We start from the raw sequence: 23,735 nt of genomic DNA on the forward strand, positions 1-23,735 counted from the left end.
CTAATTAACTATTTTATTCATTACTTCAAAACAGTATCAGAATAACAAAATTACTTTTTTTTTCTTTTGACCTTTTCATTTTGACAGCAAGGCAATTCTAATCAAACAGCGTAAAGTAACTATAAACAAACAAACAAACAAACAAACAAAAATTACAACTGAAGCATTAATGATGACACTCATCTTTATGCTTTTAAATCAATCACAGAATGGCACAATCTGGTTTATGCTATGAAAACAATCACATTATAGGACAGCGTGATTTTTTCTTCTCCTTTCTGCTCTTTCAGGTGCTGATAGAGTTTTTCCAGTAATTCCTGTTGTTTCTGACGTTCTTCCAGCATCTCTGTGAGCTCCTGAACCTGCTGTTTATTTCTCTCTCTGAAATCATTAAATTCTTCTGCTTGTTTTCTGGCTTCATCTTCATGTTTCTTCTTTATGAATTTTATTTCATCTTCATGTTTCTGTTTCATTTCCTCTCGTTCTTTCTCTTCTCTTTCTTTTCTCTCTCTTTCTCTTCTCTTCATCTCTTCTTCTTGTTCTTGTTTTAAATCATCAATCGTTTTCTTCCATCTCTTTCTCTCTTTTTCTTGTCTCTCATCATCTTTTCGTTTTCTTCTCTCCCACTCCTCTTTTCTCTCTCGTTCCAGTCGTTCATAATGATTTTTCATTTCAGTTTTGTTTTGGTCATATTCTCTCTCTTTTTCTTCTCTTTCTCTTTTTTCTTTCTGTCTCTCTTTCTCTATCTTCTGTCGTTCTTCTTCTCTTTCTCTTTCAGTTTTCTTTCTCATTTTTTCCATTTTTAAATCTTTTTCTCATTTCCTCCTGTTCTTCTTGTTTTTCTCTCAGTTGTTCCCTTCCTCTCGTTCTCTCATCTGTCGTTTCTTGTCATCCTCCCATTCTCTCTGCTGTCGTTTAATTTCCTCTTGAGTCTCTTTTCTGTCATTTTCAGCCTCTTTTATTTTTCTGACCCATTCCTGTCTTTCTTTCTCTTCTTGTTCTTTCCTCATTTTCTCCTCCAAATCTCTCTCATTTATTTCTTCTTCTTGTTTCATCTTTAACTGTGTTATAACACGTTCTTGTTCATTTCTCATCTTTTCTTGATCTTGTCTATATCTCTCTTCTCTCTTTCTGTCTTCTTCTTCTCTTTCTTTTTGCTGTTTTTCATACTGTGATCTCTGATTTTCAATCTCTCTCTTCATTTCTTCTATTTTTTGATTATATTCAGCTCTTTGCTGTTTTTCTTCTTCTGATCCTTTTCCTGGTTCCCTTCTTTTTCCCTCTCTTCTTTTCTGTTTTCTTTTTCTTCAAACTCTTTTCTGAGTTGTTCCTCTTTTCTCTGAACTTTTCCCATCCCTTCATTCCTCTCTCATCTGGCTCTGTCTTCTTCCCTCGGAGTCTCTTCATCATGTCTCTCATGTCCATCTCATATTTGGCTTGTAATTCTTCTCTTTCAGCCTGTATTTCTCTTTCTCTCTCTTTCAGTATTTCCTCCATTCTCTTTTTAATGGACATCTCTGCCTCCTTTCAGTATCTGTTAGTGAAGTATCGACCCTGATTACTGTTCTTCACCTCTTCTATCATGTTTAACAGTCGGGTCACTTGAGTTTTGTCTTGTTTTTCTCTGTTATTGAAAGCCAGGAATCTGTTTCCACAATCTCTGATCAGTTTCTTGACTTCCTCAGCATTTTTTCCTCTCTCCACATATTTTTCTATAGATTCACCCTTGAGATTGTCTCCTCTAGTGAACAGAACGATGCTGAACTGAGCAGCTTTATGACCAAACATCTTCTTTATCAGATCCACAGTGTCTGCTTCTTCCTTGGTGAATCTCGTCACACTCAACACAATGACAAACACGTGAGGTCCAGGAGACGAGAGTGAAACACATTTCACTATTTCATCCACTGCTTGTTCATTTGAGAGTTTTGTGTCAAAGAGTCCTGGAGTGTCAACCACAGCTACTGATCGACTGTCAACTTCACCAACTCCCTTCTTACAGTCAGTCGTCACTGAATCTGTGCTTGCTTGACTCTCAAACTCCTCTCTTCCCAGAATAGTGTTTCCTGTTGCACTCTTTCCATTTCCTGTCCTCCCGATCAACACAATCCTCAAACTCTCCAGATCATCTGAACATTCAGCACCTGAAAGTAATGCATGTACACGTGTGGTAATATCATGTGGTTAAATGCACAAGCTTCACATTCAAGTGTTAAACTTGGAGCTTAAAGGGATAGTCACTCAAAAATAAAAATTTGCTCTTAATTTACTCACCCTCAGACCATCCAAAATCTAGGTGACTTTATTTCTCTTTAGCACAACAGTAAAGGTTTTTAGGTGAAACCATTGTCCTTGGTGATTCATCAACTGCATCTTGAGTATTTTATTGTTCATCAAAAATGTACTTACCTGTGCTTATCCTGGATGCTGGAACAATTTTTTCAAAGATTATGTTTGCATGTGCAATCCGATTCAAGTGACTTTTTCACAGATTTCTGACACATGATCCAGATCTATTCTTCCTCTGTTGTCATTGCATGATACCTGAACATGAACACACCACATCTCAAGAGCCCTCAGTCTCACTGAGGCTTTTGGTTGTGCCCCTGCTTCCTCCATCTCTCTCAGTTCTTGGTCTGAGTATTCTGGTTTGAACAAGAATGGCTGTGCATGTCAATGTCATTCTCTTTTACATCAAAATTATCAGTCATTGTAACTTTTATGTTGTGAGCTTTAGACGCTGGTACTGCTGATGAAGGTCTGCACACAAGTCCTCATTCTCCATTGTAAACAAACAGCATCAATATTCATGTGAATATGCACACGTATTGAGCCAAGCTAATTACATCTGCATTTGACAGCAAGTCCTGTAGTTAGGTATTTTATTATTTTCTTAACCATTAATACATACTGTATATACACATAGATACATAAATATATTGCAAATATTGGAATACATGAGATTAATGAATGTTCAGAGAATTTTTCATTAGCAGTTTATGTTAACCAATGAATTAATTAATGAAGCCCTAATGTAAAGTGTGAATGAAGAATAAAGAATCGAAACACTTTCAAACAATATCTAGGTCATGGTGTAGTCCAGATTAAAATGAAAAAATAAAAAGCCTATTAAGTCTAAATACTTAAGTATCTGGCACTGTGATGAACAACACAGCAAATCCACAAATCTGAATGGCTATTTAAATTCATTTTAGAAAGTAGTGCAGCTGCTTTATTTATGGGGGTTCCAGGGTAAGGGCTGTATTTTCTGCAGTTTAGCACCATTCAAGGTCAGAGAGAGTGAATGTGCTGCAATCATTCGAGTCGTCTACTTCATGTGTTCCTCATGTGCTTCTCATGCATGCTTGTTTACATCAGATCATTACATGTGTCTTTCAAGCAGCATACAGCGGTGTTGTGCATTTTGACCAGTTGATTGGAAAGTATTCTTATTATATTTCTTAATATAAAGATCACTGACAAGCTACGCAATATCGCGTTCATTATCCCAGATGTAAATGTCTTATAAATCGCATTCATTTTCCTCCTTACACGGGTTTGCAACATATATAACATTTTATATTTATATGTATAAGACATTATAGTTCTTACAGAGTCACTTTATTCGTTCCACATTTTATTTGAAAAGCGCCGTTTTTCCCTCTTCGGATGTTTTTTTTTTTGTGGCGCTTAGACTTCGCTTCTCTCTCTCTTCACAATGTGGTGTTCTACCATGTTCATCCATGTGAATCTTGTATAGAAAAGAGTTTACATTGTGATTTACTTTATTATTTTTGGGTATTTCTTCTTCTGTTTATTCTAGAAGTTTTCACGGTGTCTATGGTACATGGTGCTCTGTTGAGAGGAAGAAATAAATTGGCAATCTGCTTGAAAACTCTCTAAGCGCCTTGATCCAATATATCCGGAGGGGGCAGCTTACACCAGATTGGATGGCAGCCACGATAATGAACGCCATATTATGCATTAGCTTGTCAGTGATCTACAGCTCTGTCTATTAAATGCTGGCTCCATTTGAAAGCAGGTGATGGCGCATTTCTAGTGGTAATCAGGAAACCGGCTTTACTGATGAAATGTGCGTGACAATCACATGCGATATATCTCCCAGCCCTAGTCCAGTCTTTTTTTATTTTTGAAGCTCAAAGACCAGCAGCCACAGAAATACAGTGTATGAATCACCTTCTTTACTGTTCTGCTTTAGAAAAAAGTCACCTACACATCTTGGATGGCCTGAGGGTGAAAAAGTTAGCAGCATATTTCCATTTTAGGTGAACTATCCCTTTAAACATAAAAAGCATGAAGCTGAAGACTTTCTTCACTGACAATCCATGAGACACATCTGAATGATTAGTTTAATGATTTATAGGCAAATATTCATTTTTCAAAAGAGTTAAAGTATCATGTTACTGTTTTGCCAATCAATTTGACAAATTAATGGAAAAGAGCTGACTCAAAATATTGAACTGATTATGAATCAGATAAATCTTGTTCTACATTAACAACAGATTTAGAGAACACACATCATTGTGAGAGAACTATTTCTACATTCTGATGAAGAAGCATAAGATTAAAAATCCTCACCTTCTGACTGAATCTTCTGCTTTAACTCTTTGATTTCATCTTCCATTTTCTTCAGTTTCTCTTTATATTTTCTGACTTCTGTTTCTCGCCTGACTCCTGTTCTCCTGAGTTTTTTCATGTACATCTGAAGTGAATATGGTTCAGTCTTCATGTTCTCTCAATATAATCCAGTAGTTCTGGGATCTGTCTTGTGTTTTCATGGTCTTTAAACTACCTGGCACACAGCACCCCAATCTCCACAGCCATCATTGATTAAGCTTCCTGAGATTCTGGGCTGTTGTTTATAAACTCTGTCTTCTGGTCTTTTAACGGTGCCTTCACTCGATAAACATTACTAAGGAAATGCTCTCTCTGGAATAAAAGTGCCTTCTGGATCTTCTTCTATTTTCTGCTTTGTCTTCTTACTAGCCAGTGCGGGACCAGCAGAAGAATGTCGAGAAGAAAAACATGAACTCCAGGATGACAGAGACACACACGATGAAAGAGTCTGGACTGGCATCAAAAACTTCCTCCTCTGAGAGCTGACTGGAGAGCTGGAAGCTCCACTGGCAGACTGATCTGATCACCATGAATCCTCTCCTCTTTCTTCACACACACTCTTTCACTGCCCCTCTCTCTTGATGCTTGAAGATTTTATAGTTTTTCCAAAGACAAAAGTTTGGACACAGGGGGTTTAAATGTTGGATCACTTCCATACCAGAAACTGTGTTCAGCTTCTGTTTTCCAGAGAAATTTGCTGGGCACTGAAAACATATTAAAAAGCAGTGAACTTCCTTTAAATTAAACAACTGCTACTTCTGCAAATATGAAAATGTTAGCCTCCAATAGTTTCATCAAATACTGGAATATTTTTCATCAGCCAAAACCTTAATTTCTTTTTTTCACTGAAGAAAGAGAAATGTGCTAACAACATCTTATGGATGACATGGGGGTGGAAGGAAGTAATTATCAGAAAATTTTTTTTATTTGAAAGTGAACCTAATCCTTTTAAGACCTTTGTATCAAGATGTTAATAGAAGATCAAGACCCCTCTGTATTTCTTGATTGTAACTGAGACACTGGTAGATCAACTACGACTATAGATAGAAACAGCCAAGTATTTTTTATGTCTGAACAATGAAACTTCCTGTGGTCAGAATGATTGCTGATCTCTGCCCACCCCTGTGTTAATAAAAAGAAGGAAAAAAAACACTGACTCATGGTCTAGTCTCTTAAGTCTCAAGAGAGAGCAAGGAGATGCAGAGGGTGAAGTCAAAGTCAATCCTAAAAGATGTAAATTTAACCCAATATACAATCTAGAGCACAAGCTAAAGTATTGTAAATAAATGTAGGGATCACGAAAAAAAAACTAACATTCAGTAGGTTAGAATTCAAAAAAGCAGCTCAGCATTACTGTCAGGTGAATTAATGATTTCCAAGAAAAAGACAAATTTCATAAGATTGTATTTTACACAGTTTAAGATTGGCAAAATTTACCAAATTAATTTTAGAAAAGGGATCATTAAATATATTTATATAGCCACCAGAGTAGGTTCACAAGAATCTGCCAAAGTGTTAATTTAAAAAGAAAATAAGAGATAAAATTTGCATTTTGTATTGATGGTTTTTAATAATTAATAAAGAATGTTGGTATAACCTCCGAGTGTCTGGTCTCTGCCTCTCCGAATTCCGTTGCGTTTGTTACACTGGTGGCAGCGGTGGGATTTTAATCCCCACGTAAATAAAACAGCCGTACGATGGAGGGCAGAGATGGCACCGGGATGTGTCTGGGGCTCCCCATCTCCTCAGCAACTGTTACTGCACCTTGTCTTTTAGCCACACTGCACTCATCAAACGGCCTATGGCACGTCCGTATTTGCTGGAGACTTTTACCGCATGGTTCGGAATGGTCTGATTTGGAAGGAACGAGTTTAGATGGCAGCTGGGGTATAATTGGAATGACGGAATGATTGAAATTTATGGCACTGTTCTTCGGGGGGCGAGCTCGAGATATTTATATAGGGCCTTTCGGTAGAGCCAGCGCAGCTAGTTTTATTTCTCAAGACGCTTTAGGTAAATTTTGAACCATGTGAAACCGCAGAAATGGAACGTGTTATTTCCGTCCCGCAGCGCATGCCGAACGAAACTTTACGCGAGTTTGGTAATGCACTGCGGAGGTGTGACTAAGGCGTATTTTTCAGGTGTGCAGATCATCAGGATTATTGGCTAGAGATCTTTAATTGCACATGTGGGGAATGGAGAGACTCGTATTCGTTACGCCAGGATAACCTTCACTTTAAGGAGCCCATTAATATGAGCAAGTGATCGAACTTATTCAGGGGTTAGAACAATGTACGATTACCCCTGATGCTCGAGTGCGTGGTCTACACATTTCTGCGGCAGAAAGTAAGGTAGATGCGCTGACAGAGGTGGTGGATGCGCTTCGTAATGAAGTTCAGACGTTGCAAAAATCTGTACAACAACTTTGTGAGGCAGTTCCCATATTAAAGAAGGTATACTGTTGAACCGCCAACTATGGGTTGGGAAAAGGCAGCAAACTTTCTTTTAGGAGTAGCGTTGTTGGAAAGTGGGTGTAATAGGTATATTAGGAGAGACTGCCCTTATGTGCAGGGGAAACGGAGGGGGCAGGCATCATAGGCCAATGCCTGCCCCCAATGCAAGATAATTTTTTCCAGTTGGCCCCATCGTCCAAGGCAATCCTGGATTTACATTGCTGCTAAATTATTAGGTGTGGGTGGACGCCAAACTTTAGTTGATACAGGTGCCGCTTCCACACACCGTAAAACAGAGGTGGCTTACTATTATTTAATGGTGGGCTCCCCTTGAACATCACGAGGGTGTGGTTAGAGGGCCACCGGGGGGGAGCATGCTGGATTTTGGGTCGCTGGCAAACGGTATGTCAATTTGACTTCTAACCACAATATCACAGAGTTTCTTGTGGCAGATTTGGAGCCTCAGGAAATTCTGCTGGGCTCTGACTTTTGCTAAAAATATGGCTTATTATTAATCTTGATCAAAGAGCTGTCGGTTGATGGGAAAACAGATTCTCTGGCTGGCAACAATAATGGTATGCAGCCCTGTGATGTGATTGTGCATGTTGATACCTCTGTTCCGTTCCCTCGTAGCAGTTTTGATTACAGGGGCGGTGGAGGGTGCCTGATAGTTTGCAGGGCATGTTAGGAACCGCTCTTCCTCCCTTTATAACCATTGCCGCACCTTTGCGGCAAGGGTAGTGTGTCGGGTGGAGCAGGGTATTCTGTCCGTCAGGTAATTTTAATGTCACTGATGACACACCTATTTTGGTGCCGGATGAAAGTGGGTGTTATCTTCGATGTTGTGGTAGAGGAGAGGCGGTTAAGGCGGCTAATAGGCCTACGCTCTCTGTGGACACACGCTTATAGACCCGCTAAATTACATGAAAAAGGCTTCGGGAGGCTGGAAACGCTGCAGTGCGCTGAAGTTATTGTACAAAAATTTGTCGGTTTTAGTGAATGATGCAGATTTAGGGCGACACAATTAATAACGATCAGATCGGTAGACAGGGAATGCCAAACCTAGCTTAAATTACCCTCAAGGCCGTGTTCTCTCATCTGGTAAGAGGAAGTGGCTGAGCATATAAAGGGTATGCAGGTAATGGAATTGCGGCTACCGCCGCAGGGTTCGTAATGCCTGTGGTCCTCCCTGGGTAACGTAAAAGAAAGACGGACTTTCGATTTTGTGCGCTTACTATAGGCGTTGAATGATGTAACGCGAAAGATGCATCCCTACCGCCGCATTGATGATGCGCTGATAGTCTTGCCTATGCCCAGTGGTTTTTCACTTCTCTTTGACCTGGCCAGTGGATACTGGCAGGTCGAGGGACCCTAGAGATAAAACATAAGACCGCTTATAACACGGCAGGGGTTATTTGAATTCAATGTTTTAAGTTTCTCGTTTGTGCAACGACCGCAGCACATCTCCCAGCCTTATGGATTTGCGTTAGCGATTTACAGTGGACTACTTGCCTTGTTTATTTAGATGACATTATTGTTTTTGGGGAGAACATTTGGGGAACATCTACAACGGCTGGATGAGTCCTCGTAAATTACGGCATGCTTAACCTGAAGGTTAAACCATCTAAATGTGCATTGTTTGCCACTCAGGTCCGTTATTGGGGCACGCGAGATCGGCTGATGGAATACGAAGCAGACCTTAGATAAAAATAGATGCGGTGAGACAATGGCCTGTACCAAGAATCAAACTGAAGTTCAGATTTTGTGGGGCTGGCATCTTATTATCACGATTTATTGAGGGGTTCGCTGAAATTGCGCTGACCATTACATCACCACGGAGAAAGGTCGGAAATTAAATGGGATGGTGAGTGCCAGCGGCTGCTTTTACAGCTTAAAACAGCCCTCGTGATAACCTGTCCTTGCGTATCTTGACCAAGACAAGGCATTCATTTTAGACACTGATGCTAGTGGGATGTGGGTACTGCAGTTTTGTCACAAGAGGTGGATGGCTTAGAGCCGGTTGTGGCTTATGCTAGTCCGAAGCTTTAACAAAACAGGAACGCAGGTATGCCAAATTACCTAAAAGGAGTTGTTTAGTTTGGTAGTGTTTACTAAATACTTCAAGCATTACCCGCTTGGGAAAGAATTTATATTGCGGACTGACCATAGTTCCTTACAGGTGGCTTCATAATTTTCAGGGGCTGGAAGGAATAGCTGGCTAGATGGGCTGAACAGCTGGCCAGTTTTCACATTATAAAATTGTGCAATCACTTCCCGTCAAAGTATATTGTTATCGCGGGATGCTTTCACGCTAAGCCATCATTTGCGGCCAAGTGTGAAGATCTTCTAGATCCACGTGTGGGAGGTTAGTGCTTCTGTTTGTGCTGTGGCGAAACGGCTCCTTCTGGGGAGATTGAGGATGAGTTGGTGGGGCGCGAAAAGAAGGGGATGCCGTTTTTACAGATTGTAGAACAACAGCTGTAGCCGCGGGGGGAGGAGGGGCGTGCTGAAGCACAGACAAAAAGTGGAAGTGAGGAGGTTTTTGGCCCGCGGTGGGATCAGTTGGAGTTTGAGCCAGGGCGTTAGTAACGCAAAACCTCCTCTTAATACAGATGCTGCATTAAAATGGCAGGTGGTCCTTCCGGGCGGTGATGGTTCCAGAGGTGTTGAAAATGTTGCATAACTCTGCTACCGGGTGGTCATCTAGGGTGTGCAAAATTACAGGCAAAAAGTGAAAGACCGGGTTCTATTGCTGGCCTGGGTGGTTTGAGTGGATGTAAATTAGCGGTGTAGGTAGAATGTAGGGAATGTAACGGAATGTCCATCTCGTAAATCTTCAGCGCCGAACATTCGCGGCTCCCTTGCAGCCCTTCCCTTGTTTCTCGCCTTTTGAACGTGTAGCCAGACATCTTGGGCCCTTTGTCTTTAACCTGAGATAAGAATAAGTATATCCTAGTAATCGGGATTATTTTCAAAGTGGACCGAAGCGGTCGCGCTTCCAAATCAAGAAGCAGTGTCCATAGCTAAAGTTTTGGTGCAGGAGTGGGGTGTGTAGATTTGGGGTCCCACGCAGTATTCATTCAGATCAGGGTAGAAACTTTTGAATCTAAATTATTTACTGAGTTGTGTGGTTTGCTGCAGATGCATAAAACAAGAATCCAAGCATCTGCCATCATCCATTGAAGTCAAACGGGATGGTGGAGCCGTTTAATCGCATTGCATTACTACTTTCCATGTTGTCTTATATTGTGTGATAGTGCAACCAGCAGAATTGGGACACGCCTCCTTGCCATAACGCTATGATGGCTTATAGAGCAGTACACATGCTACTACAGGGTTTTCGCTTCATATAAGGTTCTGTTTGGACGGGAGATTGTTTTGCTCTGTGGATGTTGTGTTGGGAGTGGGGGGAGACGGAACGGTATGATTCACCTAATGATTATGTGGAGAAAGTAGCTGAAAGCTTGTCTACAGTAGTGGAGGCTGAAAGCACACTAACCTGAAAGCATCAGGAAGGCAGAAACGATATGTTTTTGATTTTAAAAGTTTCCCTATCAGTTTTATAAAGCAGAAGGTGAATTGCGTGTGTGTGAAAATAGGTGCGAAGCCGGGGCTGTGTCCGTTGGTGTACAAAGGCATTTTAGGGGCCGCTGTGGTCCTTGGAGCCGGGTTACGGATGTGTTGTACTCAATAGCCCCAGTAAAAGAAAAAAGGGGCTTGAGCGAGTTGTGCATTTTTTAACTGCCTTAAGCCATATGTTTTTAATTTATTTTCAGGAAGGCCGGAATTCGCAGAGTGTTGAGAGGGATCAATGTCGGCTGTGGCTGGGAAAGGGAGTAACGCCAGATCCGACCCCTGCACCGCACATTGACTCTGCACGGCAGTTCTTGACCCTCACGCTATGTCCTGACTCTGCTCTGCCCCCCTGATCCTGGGCTGGATGCTGTGATGCCTTCTGTTTCCACCCCTGTTGCTCTGCCCCCCTACATTGGATGTGGTTACAGCCCTTCTCTGCGACAACACTCAGGGGCTGTACCTTCCTTGAATCTGCCGCCCTCGGGAGTCATGGTCGGGGATAAATAACAGATTTGGCTGAGTGGATCGTCACGCGGGGCCAGGAGGGTACCGCCCATTTGTTGGACTATGATTTATCTGCTTCGACTCGAGGACTCCAGTGCACTTTCACTCTGGGAGGGGGGGTAGTGTGATGAATAGAAGGAAGTGATTGGAATTTAGTGTGATTAATGTACACGCCCCTTTACCTGAATGAATGGGTGTTGCTTAATTAAATTAATGTGCACAGCTGATGTGGCAGGAGATGATGATTATTTAAGGATGCAGTTTGAGTATTGTTCGAGCTTGCATTTGGGGAGCTCTCACTTGTGGGAACGGCCGAGACGGCCGCCGATAATTATTAGTATCTCCGGGCGGTGAAGATAGATAGTCAGTGGGGGGTAAATGTGTAGACAGTTAGGGATGCGACTTCGGGTTAGGGAGAGCTCTTGACCGATGCAACCAATAACTGTGGAAGCAATAAAGCCGCATTGGAGAGGCTGGATTATGTCTGGGTCGAGGGGCCCAACTGATAAAGACTTCTTAGTGTATCCTTTCTCACCTGACGGAGCTCGCCCCGCGCAGTATGTGGACCAAACTGGGACTGGAAAAAGGGGTAACGTGGTCTTATGAATCCAGTGTTGTATTTTTAATAATGCACACAAGAATTGTGTGGTAGCTACCATCCGAGTGTGCTGGTCTCTGCCTCTCCTGAATTCCGTGCGGTTGTTACATTAGTATAGCCTAGTTCAGCACGTCAGCGAATGGACAGCTTAACTCAAGCAGCATCGTGAGTACCATTCTCGCTGCTTCACGAGTTCAGTACCCTACATTTTTGGGAAACGCCATGAGGAATTAAGTGGATAACGGTTATAACCTTGCACGAGAGCCAGCTTTTTAAGAGCTGCAAGATAGGCTAGGCTACATCGATATCGGAAACCCGGCCCAGAACAGATAGCCAGCCTAAACCAGTGGTTCCCAAACTTTTCCATTCCACGACCCACCTAGACAAGTATAATCTATTTCTACACGACTCCACCAAAATATTTGAGATAAAAAAACAAAAAAACAAAAAAACAATTGACATTACTTTTAAGCCTAATCTTAATTAAAAGTTTGATTTCAGAAAATAACCATTTTATTTTAGTGTACAACTGTAAAATTTCACTATAATATTTAAGTTTTAATTTCTTTTGTTTACATATGTTAAAATATGATCCGGCCCATAAAAAACGCGCGAAACAGGCTCATGTGCCACTCCAGTGAACTGTAATCTGCGCCAAGGTGGTTGTTAAACTCATCAAGGGGTTCAGCGCAGAAAATGCATTCATGGTCCTTCCGCGTGTGTGTAAGGGAGAGCTGTGCACAATCCAACACTTTTTTTTAGGAAAGCATAAGAAGTAAAGCAGAACTATCAAAAACAGTTTGAGATTGAAATAATTGTGAAATAGGGTAAAATAATACACAGATGCTGTCTCATTTTAAATGAACACTAAAACGAGATGACAAATTTACTTCAGTCAGAAATTTGCTTCAGCAATATCTTCAAAAGATTTTTGAACTTTTTTTTCTCTATATAGAGATGATATGTCAAGGAAATATTGCGAAATTTTGTAAATTTTGTTATGTGGAAATGTTTAAATCGTGTAGTGTTACAATTAACCCTACGTTTATGCCCTGCATGTGAAATGCTTTTTACAGACCGTTTCCCGAACGAAAACAGTGCATGTAAATGACCATTAAATCCCCCAAGCATTGAAGTGGGTCGACCTTTACTTCCAGCCACAGAGGGCGGTGTTGCCATGGAATAGTCAAGAAAGGACTTTATTATTAAATCGAGGCAAATGTCACTCAAGAACTATTTATTTGTTTGTTTTGGTTGTCTGGTGATTTTTGCATAGTGCTTAATGCGGACATTGTCTTCCTGTTTGTTTTTCAAGAGTGTTTGTTTCTTGCCACACGGTTTTATTTTGAAATTCGAAAAAGGAAGTGAAGTGGTGCTATGTGTGTACATTGGCGCACTTTTTTGTACGTGAAGCGTCATTCTGACTAACGTTACCAGAGAAGAAGGATGAACTTTTGCAAAAAATGCCGCCTACACATATATGTTTAAGTTAAAGGTTTCTCCCCATCTCTTAGCTCCTGGGCTGATGAAGGGCACAAGGTATCATGTTTAATTTTGCTGTGTGTAGGTAAACTTTGAAAGACTTTTTGAAGTGTTTATTTTAGCGATCACCTCTGAAGCTATTAACTAACGTTTAGCTGGTTGTTAGCATATATGCAAGTTTCCAATATCAGTGACCATTTCACTTGCTAATGTTGTTATTCAGAGAGAGTGTGATTCATGGGTACTTTATTATTTCCTCGTCAATGTTACAGTTTTTCTTGGTTTGCACACCAGATGGATTGTTTACAGTAAATCAGGACTTTATTTGGTCATTTTATGTTTTATGTTTTTCGCACTAATTTGATGTCATCAGTTCTACCAAAATGAATTAATTAACATATAGTTCTCATTGAACTTTAAAAGGACATTGGTGTGATTTATAAAATCAAATGGGTCATATAAGTAGCACTTTGAAAGAAGTTTGTCAGTTGTTTAAAACTCATTTATTCGTTGGTGCTGTATCTGCATTAAATATGGTTACTGACAGTGTTAAAATAATTCATATTATTCAGGCTTACTACAGTACAGTAAGGCAAGGTTATTACATTAGCCTGTATACTAAAAATGTGATTTATTGTCATACAATTTATGATGTAGGTCAATCAGATTGCAACTGTGTATCTATTAGTTTATAGGTTTGTTTTGGACATTTATTTACAATTTGCAGGAAGATGTCTAATGACACTTTGTTTGTTTGTTTGTTTTATTCAGCTCTTACGGTGTTTTTGAAGATTAAACCCTTTGTAAACATCAGTTCCTGAGAGTAAAGTGCATCTGTTCAGCTGGGAATGCTACAGTGCAGTTCAAACAGACGATAGAAATGAATGAACATAGCCTACCACAGAAAACCACATTTCCGTGAATATTTGAATTTTCTGGTGTATGCAATCTCATGCAGAATACAAAAGCATCACTTGAAGTGAAGTGGCTTGTTTTTTCTCATTAATAATCGCGGACCGATTGAACCTTTAATAATGGCGTCGCTCTGAGACCCCTCACTGTAAGTACAACTGCGTATACGTCATTTCCAAAAACACGCAACGCATGTTTTTAAATCGGACTTAATTGCACCAAAATCACACTCAGCGGACTTAATTGCAATTCGAAATCACACTAAGGATGTGCAATTCGTGAGTAATATTGGTAGGCTATATCAGGCAGCCCTAGACTGAACTGTGTGAGAGTGTGTGTCATTTTAAACGCCAAATTTAGCTGCAGCCAGAGTGATGACTGTGGGACCCACCTTTAACATTCTGCGACCCACAAGTGGGTCATCATCATCCTAAATGTCTGCGCATGGACCAGTTAAACTCAGAAGACCAAATTAAGCTTCCCTGCAGAGAATAAGGATGTCACAACAATAATGAGCCACTCACAGAAAATACAAATTTGTGCTTCAACAAATAAAATAATTTCTTTAAACACCGTTTTTTCTTAGGGTTTCAAGGACTTCAATACTCTAAAGGACTTTCATTTTTCTAAAACAAAAATAAAGGACAAAAATAAATGTATATTCTGCTATTACTTTATGCTAATACTGTTTTTTTAACCTGGGTTACACACCTCCCAGCAGTTTATGCACGCACTGAAGCAGAAATGACATAAGCCCATATATCTTTACAGACAGCCAAGTAGAAAACACAAATGGGTTTAGAAGCCCACAAACATTCATCAACAATTCACCTGCTTTTTTTTAATTAGATGCTAACAACTGTCTATAATATAGACGGACAAACTGTTCTTCAACTTGAAATGGATTTTGCCTGGCTACAAGGTAAATCAAATGTAAACAAGCTTTATTCCGGCGACCAATAAGCATTCACCATGATAGAGAAGCCCTGATAGCGATGCCATGAACAACTGTAAAATTATGCATTTTCCCCATTCTTTTTATTTTATTTTATTTTTATTTTGATTTAAGTTTGAACATTTAATATTAAAAATAATATTTTTTTTTTAGACCCCATGCCATGGCCTGTAGGAGGGGCATCAATGACCGCTAGGGGGGGCACGGCCCTCGAATGCCCCACCACAGCGCCGGCACTGGGTTTGAAACATGAGGATGAGAAAAATTATGACTTTGCTGTTTTGGGTGGACCTATCACCATAGAAACACATTGCAGTTGTTTGAAACATTTTTTTTGTTGACCACCACCCCCAGGTTCTTCCTGAGGCGTGCTTCCAGGTGTTCTGCCTCATAGCTGGGATCCATTTCCAGAGTCTCCACCTCATACAGCATCAGGGAAATACAGCTTTCTTTGCCGTAAAATGAAAGATTTGGTGTGACATACACTTATTTTCAAAATATCTTTATGGTGCGGCTGTAAAAAATAAAAAAAGAAACTGAGACAAGATAGATGAGCCGATGAATGAAACATTTGAAAAAAGTCAATGTAAATTTATTTATTACATACTAAGATGAACCTTTAGTAGATTGTTAGAATCAGTTTGAGAATAACATCCCTCACTAAATACCACTGTTTGTTTGCTTGAAAGGCCCATTAACTGGTGTAACAGCTGAAGACCATAACTGAGTGCTGTAACTGTGAGGAAAGACCATAACTGGTATGCAACTTCTTGAAAAGACCCTTAACTAGGTGCAACTGAAAGACCATAACTGGAGTTTAGCTGTGAGGAAGACCCATGGCGAACAGCGGTACTTAGCGGTAGCTGAGAAAAGAATTTTTAACGAGGCGTGCAACTGAGAGAAAAGATATGCATAACAGGGCGTGCAACTGAGAAAGGCCCATAACTTTGACGTTACAGTACAGAGAGAAAGACTACCGGCAGGGCGTTGTGAAAGGGCCCTGTGGGCGTTGCCTTTAAGAAAGACCCTTAACCGGGCGTTGCAATGAGAAAAGACCCTGCTGGTAGATGCAATGGCCAGAAAGACCATAACACGAAGTGCGGCTTCGAGAAAAGACGCAACGGAGAATTTCGCCGAGAGAAGACCCATAACGGTGCAACTGGGGAAAGACCATAACGGTACAGCTATTGAGAAAGACCCTTAACGGTACAACTGCGAGAAAGGACACCGGAATAACTGTGAAGATACCAGCGGTGCGCTGAGAAAGACCCTTAACCGGTGCTGAGAAGGCCACCAACGGGCGTTACTATGAGAGAAGGCCTCAACGGTGCTGGGAAAGACGCAACATTTAACTGAGAAAAGACCCTTAACGGTGCAACTGAGAGAAAAGGGCTGTAACCGGGTAATAGAAAGACCTTAACGATACGGGAGAGAAAGACCCTTAACCGGGCGTGCAACTGTGAGAAAGACCCTTAACCGGGCGTGCAACTGAGAGAAAGACCCTTAACCGGGGCGTTTATGAAAGAAAGGCCCATAACCAGATGCAAGCTGCGAAGACTATAACTGGTTGCTGTGAGAAGGACGCAGCAGGACGTTGTGGAGACCGCAACGGTGCAGCTGAGAGAAAGACCGCAGAGTTGTATGAAGGCCTTAACCAGTGCTGAGAAAGACGCAGCGATGCAACTGTGAAAAGACCATAACTAATGGTGCCTGAAAGTATAACTGGTGTTTGCTGAGAGAAAGTGCCAACTCGGTACAGCGCTGAAAGAGCCTTGTTGTGAATTCTTCATATATCTTTTAATACTATTTAGATTATTATTATTATTGTTAATAATACTTTTATTTTATATCTGGTGAGAGCTTGTTTTATGTAAATATGCACTCTACATGGCCGGTAGTGTGATTAGGTGTTTGGTAGCGAAGTGAAGCGTCATTGTTCGCATGCAGAGCTTACACAAATGTGACATGGTTTCCACCTGTGCAGCATGTCGCTAAGTTCATGGGAAAAGTTACTGACAAAAGTAAAGTTTATTCCATGGCGTTTTTTGTAATACTGGATGTTTATACTGCTGAATCTGTTTCTACATTAAGCCTGTAATGTTGTTGGTGGTTTCGCGATCCTTATGATCATTAATTCATCACATGAAACGCACGTGGAAAGTGCCGCTAGCATCGCTGCTTATCTTGCTAATGTTTTAATATCTTGTTTAAATATATTTCGGATTCTGTACAATATATTCTACGTTTGTTATACTTTCATATCATAATGAGGATGCTGTGTAATGTCTCTTAAGTTGTTTAATGCTCCTTTACATCCTGTTTACATCCAGTAATTATTAGTTCACTGACTGCGTTGTGAGAGAGAGTTATGTATATTGTTTAATTTGAAATGCGCTGTTTTATTTGAACAGTATGCTAATATTTGTTAGACATTTAATTATTTACTTCTGTTTATTGTGTAGGGGAATTTACAGTTAAAACCCAAGGACCAGATATGATGAATGAAGACCAGGAGTCAGAGATGCGTTCAATTAAAGAAAAATTTACTGAAGAACATGGTTTGCAGTTTCATCAGCTTGAAGTCAGCTTCCCAGTACTCGATGGAGTTAAGTAGGCGCTCGGCGTACAATTCAAAATCAACAACAATTATACCTGACAGAGGATACTAACTTTCTGCGTCAATGCATAAGTCAACAAAATTCTGATTGGTTCTAAAACCTAGATAAACTCTCTAAAGGCGTTATATCTGATATGCTGGACATTGGCAGTTGAACGTTTGTCCTGGGACTGTCTGAATCTTCTCCTGTACAGACAGATACTAACACATATCACCGGGGAGGCATATTAAGACAGTGTGGTGCCCCTGGGCACTAACATTAGCAGTAAGGGCAGTAAGCAGTAAGAGATAGTGGTCATGTAATCTTTATTTATTTATAATTTAATTATTAAGTTAGTGTTAGTGTTCATAAGCGAGTTATGTATGGTCTTTCAAGAATTTCAAGTCAATAATAAAACAATTTCTGAAAAATATTTTTTAAAGCTTGTATCATGTGGTGCCCCCCTAGTGGTTGTGAATGGTTGGTACCCCTGGGCACTGGCCCAAGTGCCCTTATGGATAATCTGGCTCTGCACATACGCAGAAAACATATCAGAACTTCAAGGCCGTCTAGCCCTAGCTAGAATTTTATCAGTATGGTTTGTTACACACACACTATGAAGTCATCATCTTAGAGAGTAGAAGTACAGCATAAAGCAGGATTCTTTAATATCTCATAGCGCATTCATAAGGTTACACATTTTACTCTTGCCATAACTTGATTAATAGTCAAACAAGAAATAACGTAATAATATAATTATTATCTATATGAAGGATATAGCAACTTGGCATCCACTCCTTCAGTCCCCCGTTTTCCCCCAGACAATGTGGGGACCAATACCTCCATCTGGTCTGCTAAATATTGTCAGGTGTGTAGTCGTGATGCATGCTAATAATGCAGGCTGTTGGTTAACTTTAAGCAGGTGCATATATTAACATCCCTGGTACTGTCTGACATTTCTAGTAATAAACACATTATTTTGTACAAAAATACTTCCATATACATTTCTTACTTCCCATATGCACCTTCATCTACTTACTTAATCCCACAATGTCTGCACTCTGCACTAGTCTTTCTTCACATAAAAAGTTATCTTCTTTTTTCCAGCGAATCTGTGTGTCCCTCTACCTGGAAAAGTGTCCCACTCCATCCATATATGCTTTCATCCAACATACCGCTGTAAATACCTCTCTTCCTACTACAGCTACTTCACACTTACCCTCTAAACATTTATCCCAGCAGCCTTATGCAATTTGCATATTCATCAACCAGATTTAACAAATCACTTAAAGAGTATTATGAAAGAAAACCGCATGCACAATAACTTAATTCATTTCATGACCGGTAAAATAAAATTGCCGTATTTGTTTCTTTTTACATGTCTTATACAACTATGATTAATTTTTGGTTAATTTGGTCATATCGTAAAATAAACTTGTTACAATAAACGTATATATATTATTCTCTGGAAGCGAGACTAAAATGAATATGTACGCTGTTGTGCATTCGACATATGTCAGACCCTCAGTCACCTCACAGATACCAAATACAGTCGTTTGCTTATAACCTAAAATTCACAGTAAATACCATACTATTTTATGAAAATTTATAATTTCCGATCCATGGTGCAATGAGAGGGATTGAAAATTCAATATACCTTTTCACTTTAAACTTAAAGACCATTCTGGTGTTAAAAACACAATGGTGATCTAACCAAAAATAAACAAACCAAAAAGTAAGAGCAATATTGAGCCATTTAAATGCTTAAAAATAAAAATAATCATAATCATTATTTCCTCGAAAACCTAGAACAGTTCCTAGTTTATTACTTAATAGCGTTTCATTACTTTTTTATTAAGAAGTTTTACTTTCACCACAGATCATTTGCGAGTCATCCCAGTTCACCTACGCTATTTAGAAGCATGCATAAACCTAAATTTGTCCAATGTTAACAACATTTGGTTGAAAGTACATTTTTTTTTCAAAAACAAAATAATGGACATACATTCTGCTCACAAATTGGCCATAGCAGCCCAGTTTGTGCTGATTACAGTGATATTAGACTTTACAGCCATTTACGTAACGCAGCAACTGAAAAAGCACAAATCTCGGGGCATGAACAAAACTTCTCCAGGCCCCAAAAATACCCTTAGGCCTCAGAGGGGTTAGAGAGTATTGAAGTGTTTAACTTCAAAAATACAACTTGTTCACTTATTATTTCACTTGGCTACTTCATGCATGTCTTTATATCATGACATTACTGTTTATCATACTCATTTGCCTTATTATTATATTGTTTATCATTATTATTTTTTTTTAATGCAAATCTTGTCAATTATCCTTCCATATTACTGTACTTAACGACACATTCAAGAAGCAAATCCTCAATACCCTGTATAAAGTCAATTTAGTTCTCACTGTTTTGTCAGTTTGACATGCTTACAGGTCAGCTACCTGATCAATGTCTTAAAAACCCGCGCTATGTCATGTTTGTCATTTTGGCAGTGATATTTATTTGCCAAAATTGTTATAAACCGAAAAATAGCAGACAGATTTGCCAATCCTATTACTAAATGAACAATACTATTGCTTAGTTCTAAGCAGGACAAATATTTATTAGGAAGATACATGTGTAATGTCACTGCAAAAAAATCAAGTCATGACTCCACATTATCATAAAAGCCCTGTCAGTGTTCACAATATTATTAATTTGATTTGACTTGACAGGTGTTCTTAACACAGCTCCATAGAGCCTATTACAATTTTGTTGTTTAAACATTCATTTTTTGCTGTGCTATTTAAATTAATTCAAACCTCTTGTTCACGGTATTCACTCAGTGCTTGGGTTAGCCAGCAGATCCAAAGTTTTTGTTCAACTTATCTCTGTTCTACATAAACCAAACTATTGCATCTATAGACCTTAGGGACCCACTTAGCATTCTAGCTCCTTTTGCTTTTTCCCCATATTACATGAACTGTATTCACTCCTTTGATATTCCACACCAGCCTTTCTTGTAGGGTTCTCTCTGGATAATTTGGTTAGTGACTTAGCCAATGTCTCACTGTTTCTCTGCCCTCAAGTCTAAAATATTTACCTTTAAAATTTGAACAGACAGCATTCTGTCAACATCATTAGTCAACATCAGACAGCTGATGTTGACCAATGCTACTCAACTCAAAGCGTAACCAGAGCTCAAGCATTCACCCGTGAGACCGCCAATTGACTCTTTTCTACGCTTTCAAAAAACCGGCCGCTCTGGAATATAGTAGGTGATGTAGTGTAGCGGTAGGCATCTCTCTCTCTCTCTCTCTCTCTCTCTCTCTCTCTCTCTCTCGGGTTCATTATCGCCGAAGACATTTCAAGCTTCTTAGAGTAATGTTGCATTTTAGCATCAGCTTGGTAGGGAGAGGCGGGCTTTGGTAGATAACAGGTGAAAAGCCGGATGGGATCTGTGGGTAAGTTATAGCTAGCTTACTATCAAAAGCACCTTCACGGTTAGCCATAAGCTAACATTAGCGCGTTTCTCGAACAACCTTCGATACATTTCTCTTGTCGCTAACCGAAAAAATACGCCAAACATATAAAACAAACTTTCAGCGAAATACTAACAGCATCTTACTTTACCAATCCAAAGAAATGTTGCAAGTTCGAATTGAAGCTCATTTTCTTTCAAGTCTATCAGTTGTCTCCAGCGATGGAAAGCAGTGCCGATGTTTACTCTGTTTGATGCCTTCTTGTCGGTTTGGTTGTGATTCAGTAGCGTTGCTTGACATCAGCTTCAAGTAGCTGAGCGTCGCGAGTTATTCGTGCTGTGCCGTTGGGCTGGTGGTTATGTTGCGCATATCGCCTCCAATGGCGAAACTGGTACGACACACCTGTCGGGCCCATGGCTAGTAATGCTAATGCTAATTAAGGTTGATATCTCTGCATCACTATAACTTGACATTTTTTTAATGACATCATCGCCCTTATTTCGTGTCATTCTTTTTGATCGCGTGCTTAAGGTCATTTTAGTGGATATGTTGCCCGCATATAGCCTCAATGGCGAAACTGGTATTCTGACACCTGTCGGGCATGGCTAGTAATGCTAATGCTAATTAACCTTGATATCTCTGCAGCACTATAACTTGACCTTTCTAATGACATCAGCAGCCCTTATTTCTTCTCGATGCTTTGACCACGTGTGGTCTTTTTTTGGATATTTTTACCTCAATTTTTACACATGGCACCTTTAACCTTTATCATCTAAACCCTTTCTTGATTCAGCAAAAGCATTTTTAGCCACCACCATATCATCTGTGTCATCTTATACTATTACTAATGACTGCATGAGTAAAACTATGATCATAGACATTAGTTTCAATATCATCTCTCAGCCTCATAAGAAATTTTGTCTCAAAATATTGAAACAATCATCACATGGTCTCCAGATGGTTCTTGAAAGCCCACGTGCGGTAACTCTTTATAAATAAGCTTCTTTTCCTCGGGGTGTGATCCCTGGCATAGTTGCATCAAGTTGTGGATGCTTGTCACAACAAGCCATCAAGGAATGCGGTTGCTGGTGATCAGGTCTGGAGGAGCTCAAATTTTTTATTTTTTTTTTTAGGCAGATTGCTGTACTTCCTACAGTTCCCCTTTTAATGATGCTCTAGGCCTATCAAGCATCCGCTCAACTCCACTACCATCTCACGTATAACTTGCCCACCTCCTTCAGGGCAGGTGCCCAGTGTGATGACCCCCTGCCTTAGGTTGTCCCCTATTGGCCAGAAGGGATCTTACCCGTCATTGAGAAATCACCTCATGCACACTGGTAACCGCTCTTTCCGTGGCAACATCCTGAGCAGTGTTCTTCCAGAATCCAGTATTTTCCTGCAGCTTGGTAAAGGTGCACTTAAGGAGCTCGCATGAGAGCCATTGGACACCACCTACTGAGTGTTAAAACATTGGAACCAGGTTAATCACACTAATATATAAGTTTATATCTTCCAAACCATCATGCTGCAAAGAGATTACTCAGTGAGAATTTAGATATCACACCCGTCCATTCAGTGTAATGTTCTGCTACCTTTCTGTAGCGGGCCATCAGGCCCTGTATGATGGTGAAGACTAAAAATGAGACAGATAAGTTACTGGTCATAGAGGGAACAAACAGCAATACAACTGTTCCGAACCTATTCCAAAATCCTTATTACCTCATATAGCTCAGGGTCTGTGTTATGATTTTAAAGACTTCATGTTTCTTCAACAATAGCTCCTAAATTGTAATGCATTATTTTTACACTCTCTAATTTCTTAAATGCATTGGGCAGTTGAACCTTCAACTACCAATTGCTCTCTTAATGCATTAAATCTGAACTCCTTGTGTCATGTCCTTTAACATCTCAGTGTCTATTTGACTGAAACACTGTGCTTTACTATAAATAGCTTATCACTACAGACACAGGCTCAGATAACAGCATTTTAGCTGACTTTGAATGAGAGAGAGAGAGAGAACTCCTGAGGGATTCGGGACTGGTAGCAATGCATTTTCATTAATTTTTAACATAATTTCATCGTACTATCATTTTACTCTAGCCCAGCTTAAACTTTTCTGAAATGACATGCACTTTTATTTGTATTTTTTACTTTATTTTGTAACTCAAATGTTTCTCAAAAGTTCTTTGCAGTCCTTGTCATTACTAAATCAACTTGTATGTATTCATTCACTTAATTCACAACATGCATGGCTTTTGGGGAACTGCTGTGGTTTCATAAATCATCCCTCTCACGGGGTTATCGACCCCAGATATGTTACCGGGTCATGCTAGCTGTGCTTTCTTTAAATTAGCTTTTATGCCCCCATTTATGTTACTTGTTTACAACATTATCATCTCATATGCAAACAATAATTTTTGACTGGGAAATTGGCAATTTTTCCACCTAAGAACATGTCTCTGTTGCTTTTACAGCAAACCAGAGTCATGGTGTCATCTAAGCTCTTCTATTCATCAAACATCTATCTATATATCCTCTAATCTTC

At 39.8% G+C, this 23,735-nt stretch overlaps 1 protein-coding gene and 1 pseudogene across 1 annotated transcript in view; both read right to left on the minus strand.

Moving 5' to 3' along the window:
* Positions 1-845: 845 nt before the first annotated feature.
* On the minus strand, positions 846-6,379 carry LOC109107533 (annotated as a pseudogene).
* Positions 6,380-8,415: 2,036 nt separating this feature from the next.
* Positions 8,416-23,735, minus strand: part of LOC122135596 (GTPase IMAP family member 9-like) — a 35,862-nt gene continuing 20,542 nt past the window's right edge. The window contains exon 4 of the mRNA XM_042715439.1: positions 8,416-8,462. Coding sequence (XP_042571373.1) covers positions 8,416-8,462 — 47 coding nt within the window. The remainder of the gene's footprint in view (positions 8,463-23,735) is intronic.

The sequence above is a fragment of the Cyprinus carpio genome, chromosome A3 (genome assembly GCF_018340385.1).
Source record: "Cyprinus carpio isolate SPL01 chromosome A3, ASM1834038v1, whole genome shotgun sequence".
Taxonomy (NCBI): Eukaryota; Metazoa; Chordata; class Actinopteri; order Cypriniformes; family Cyprinidae; genus Cyprinus; species Cyprinus carpio.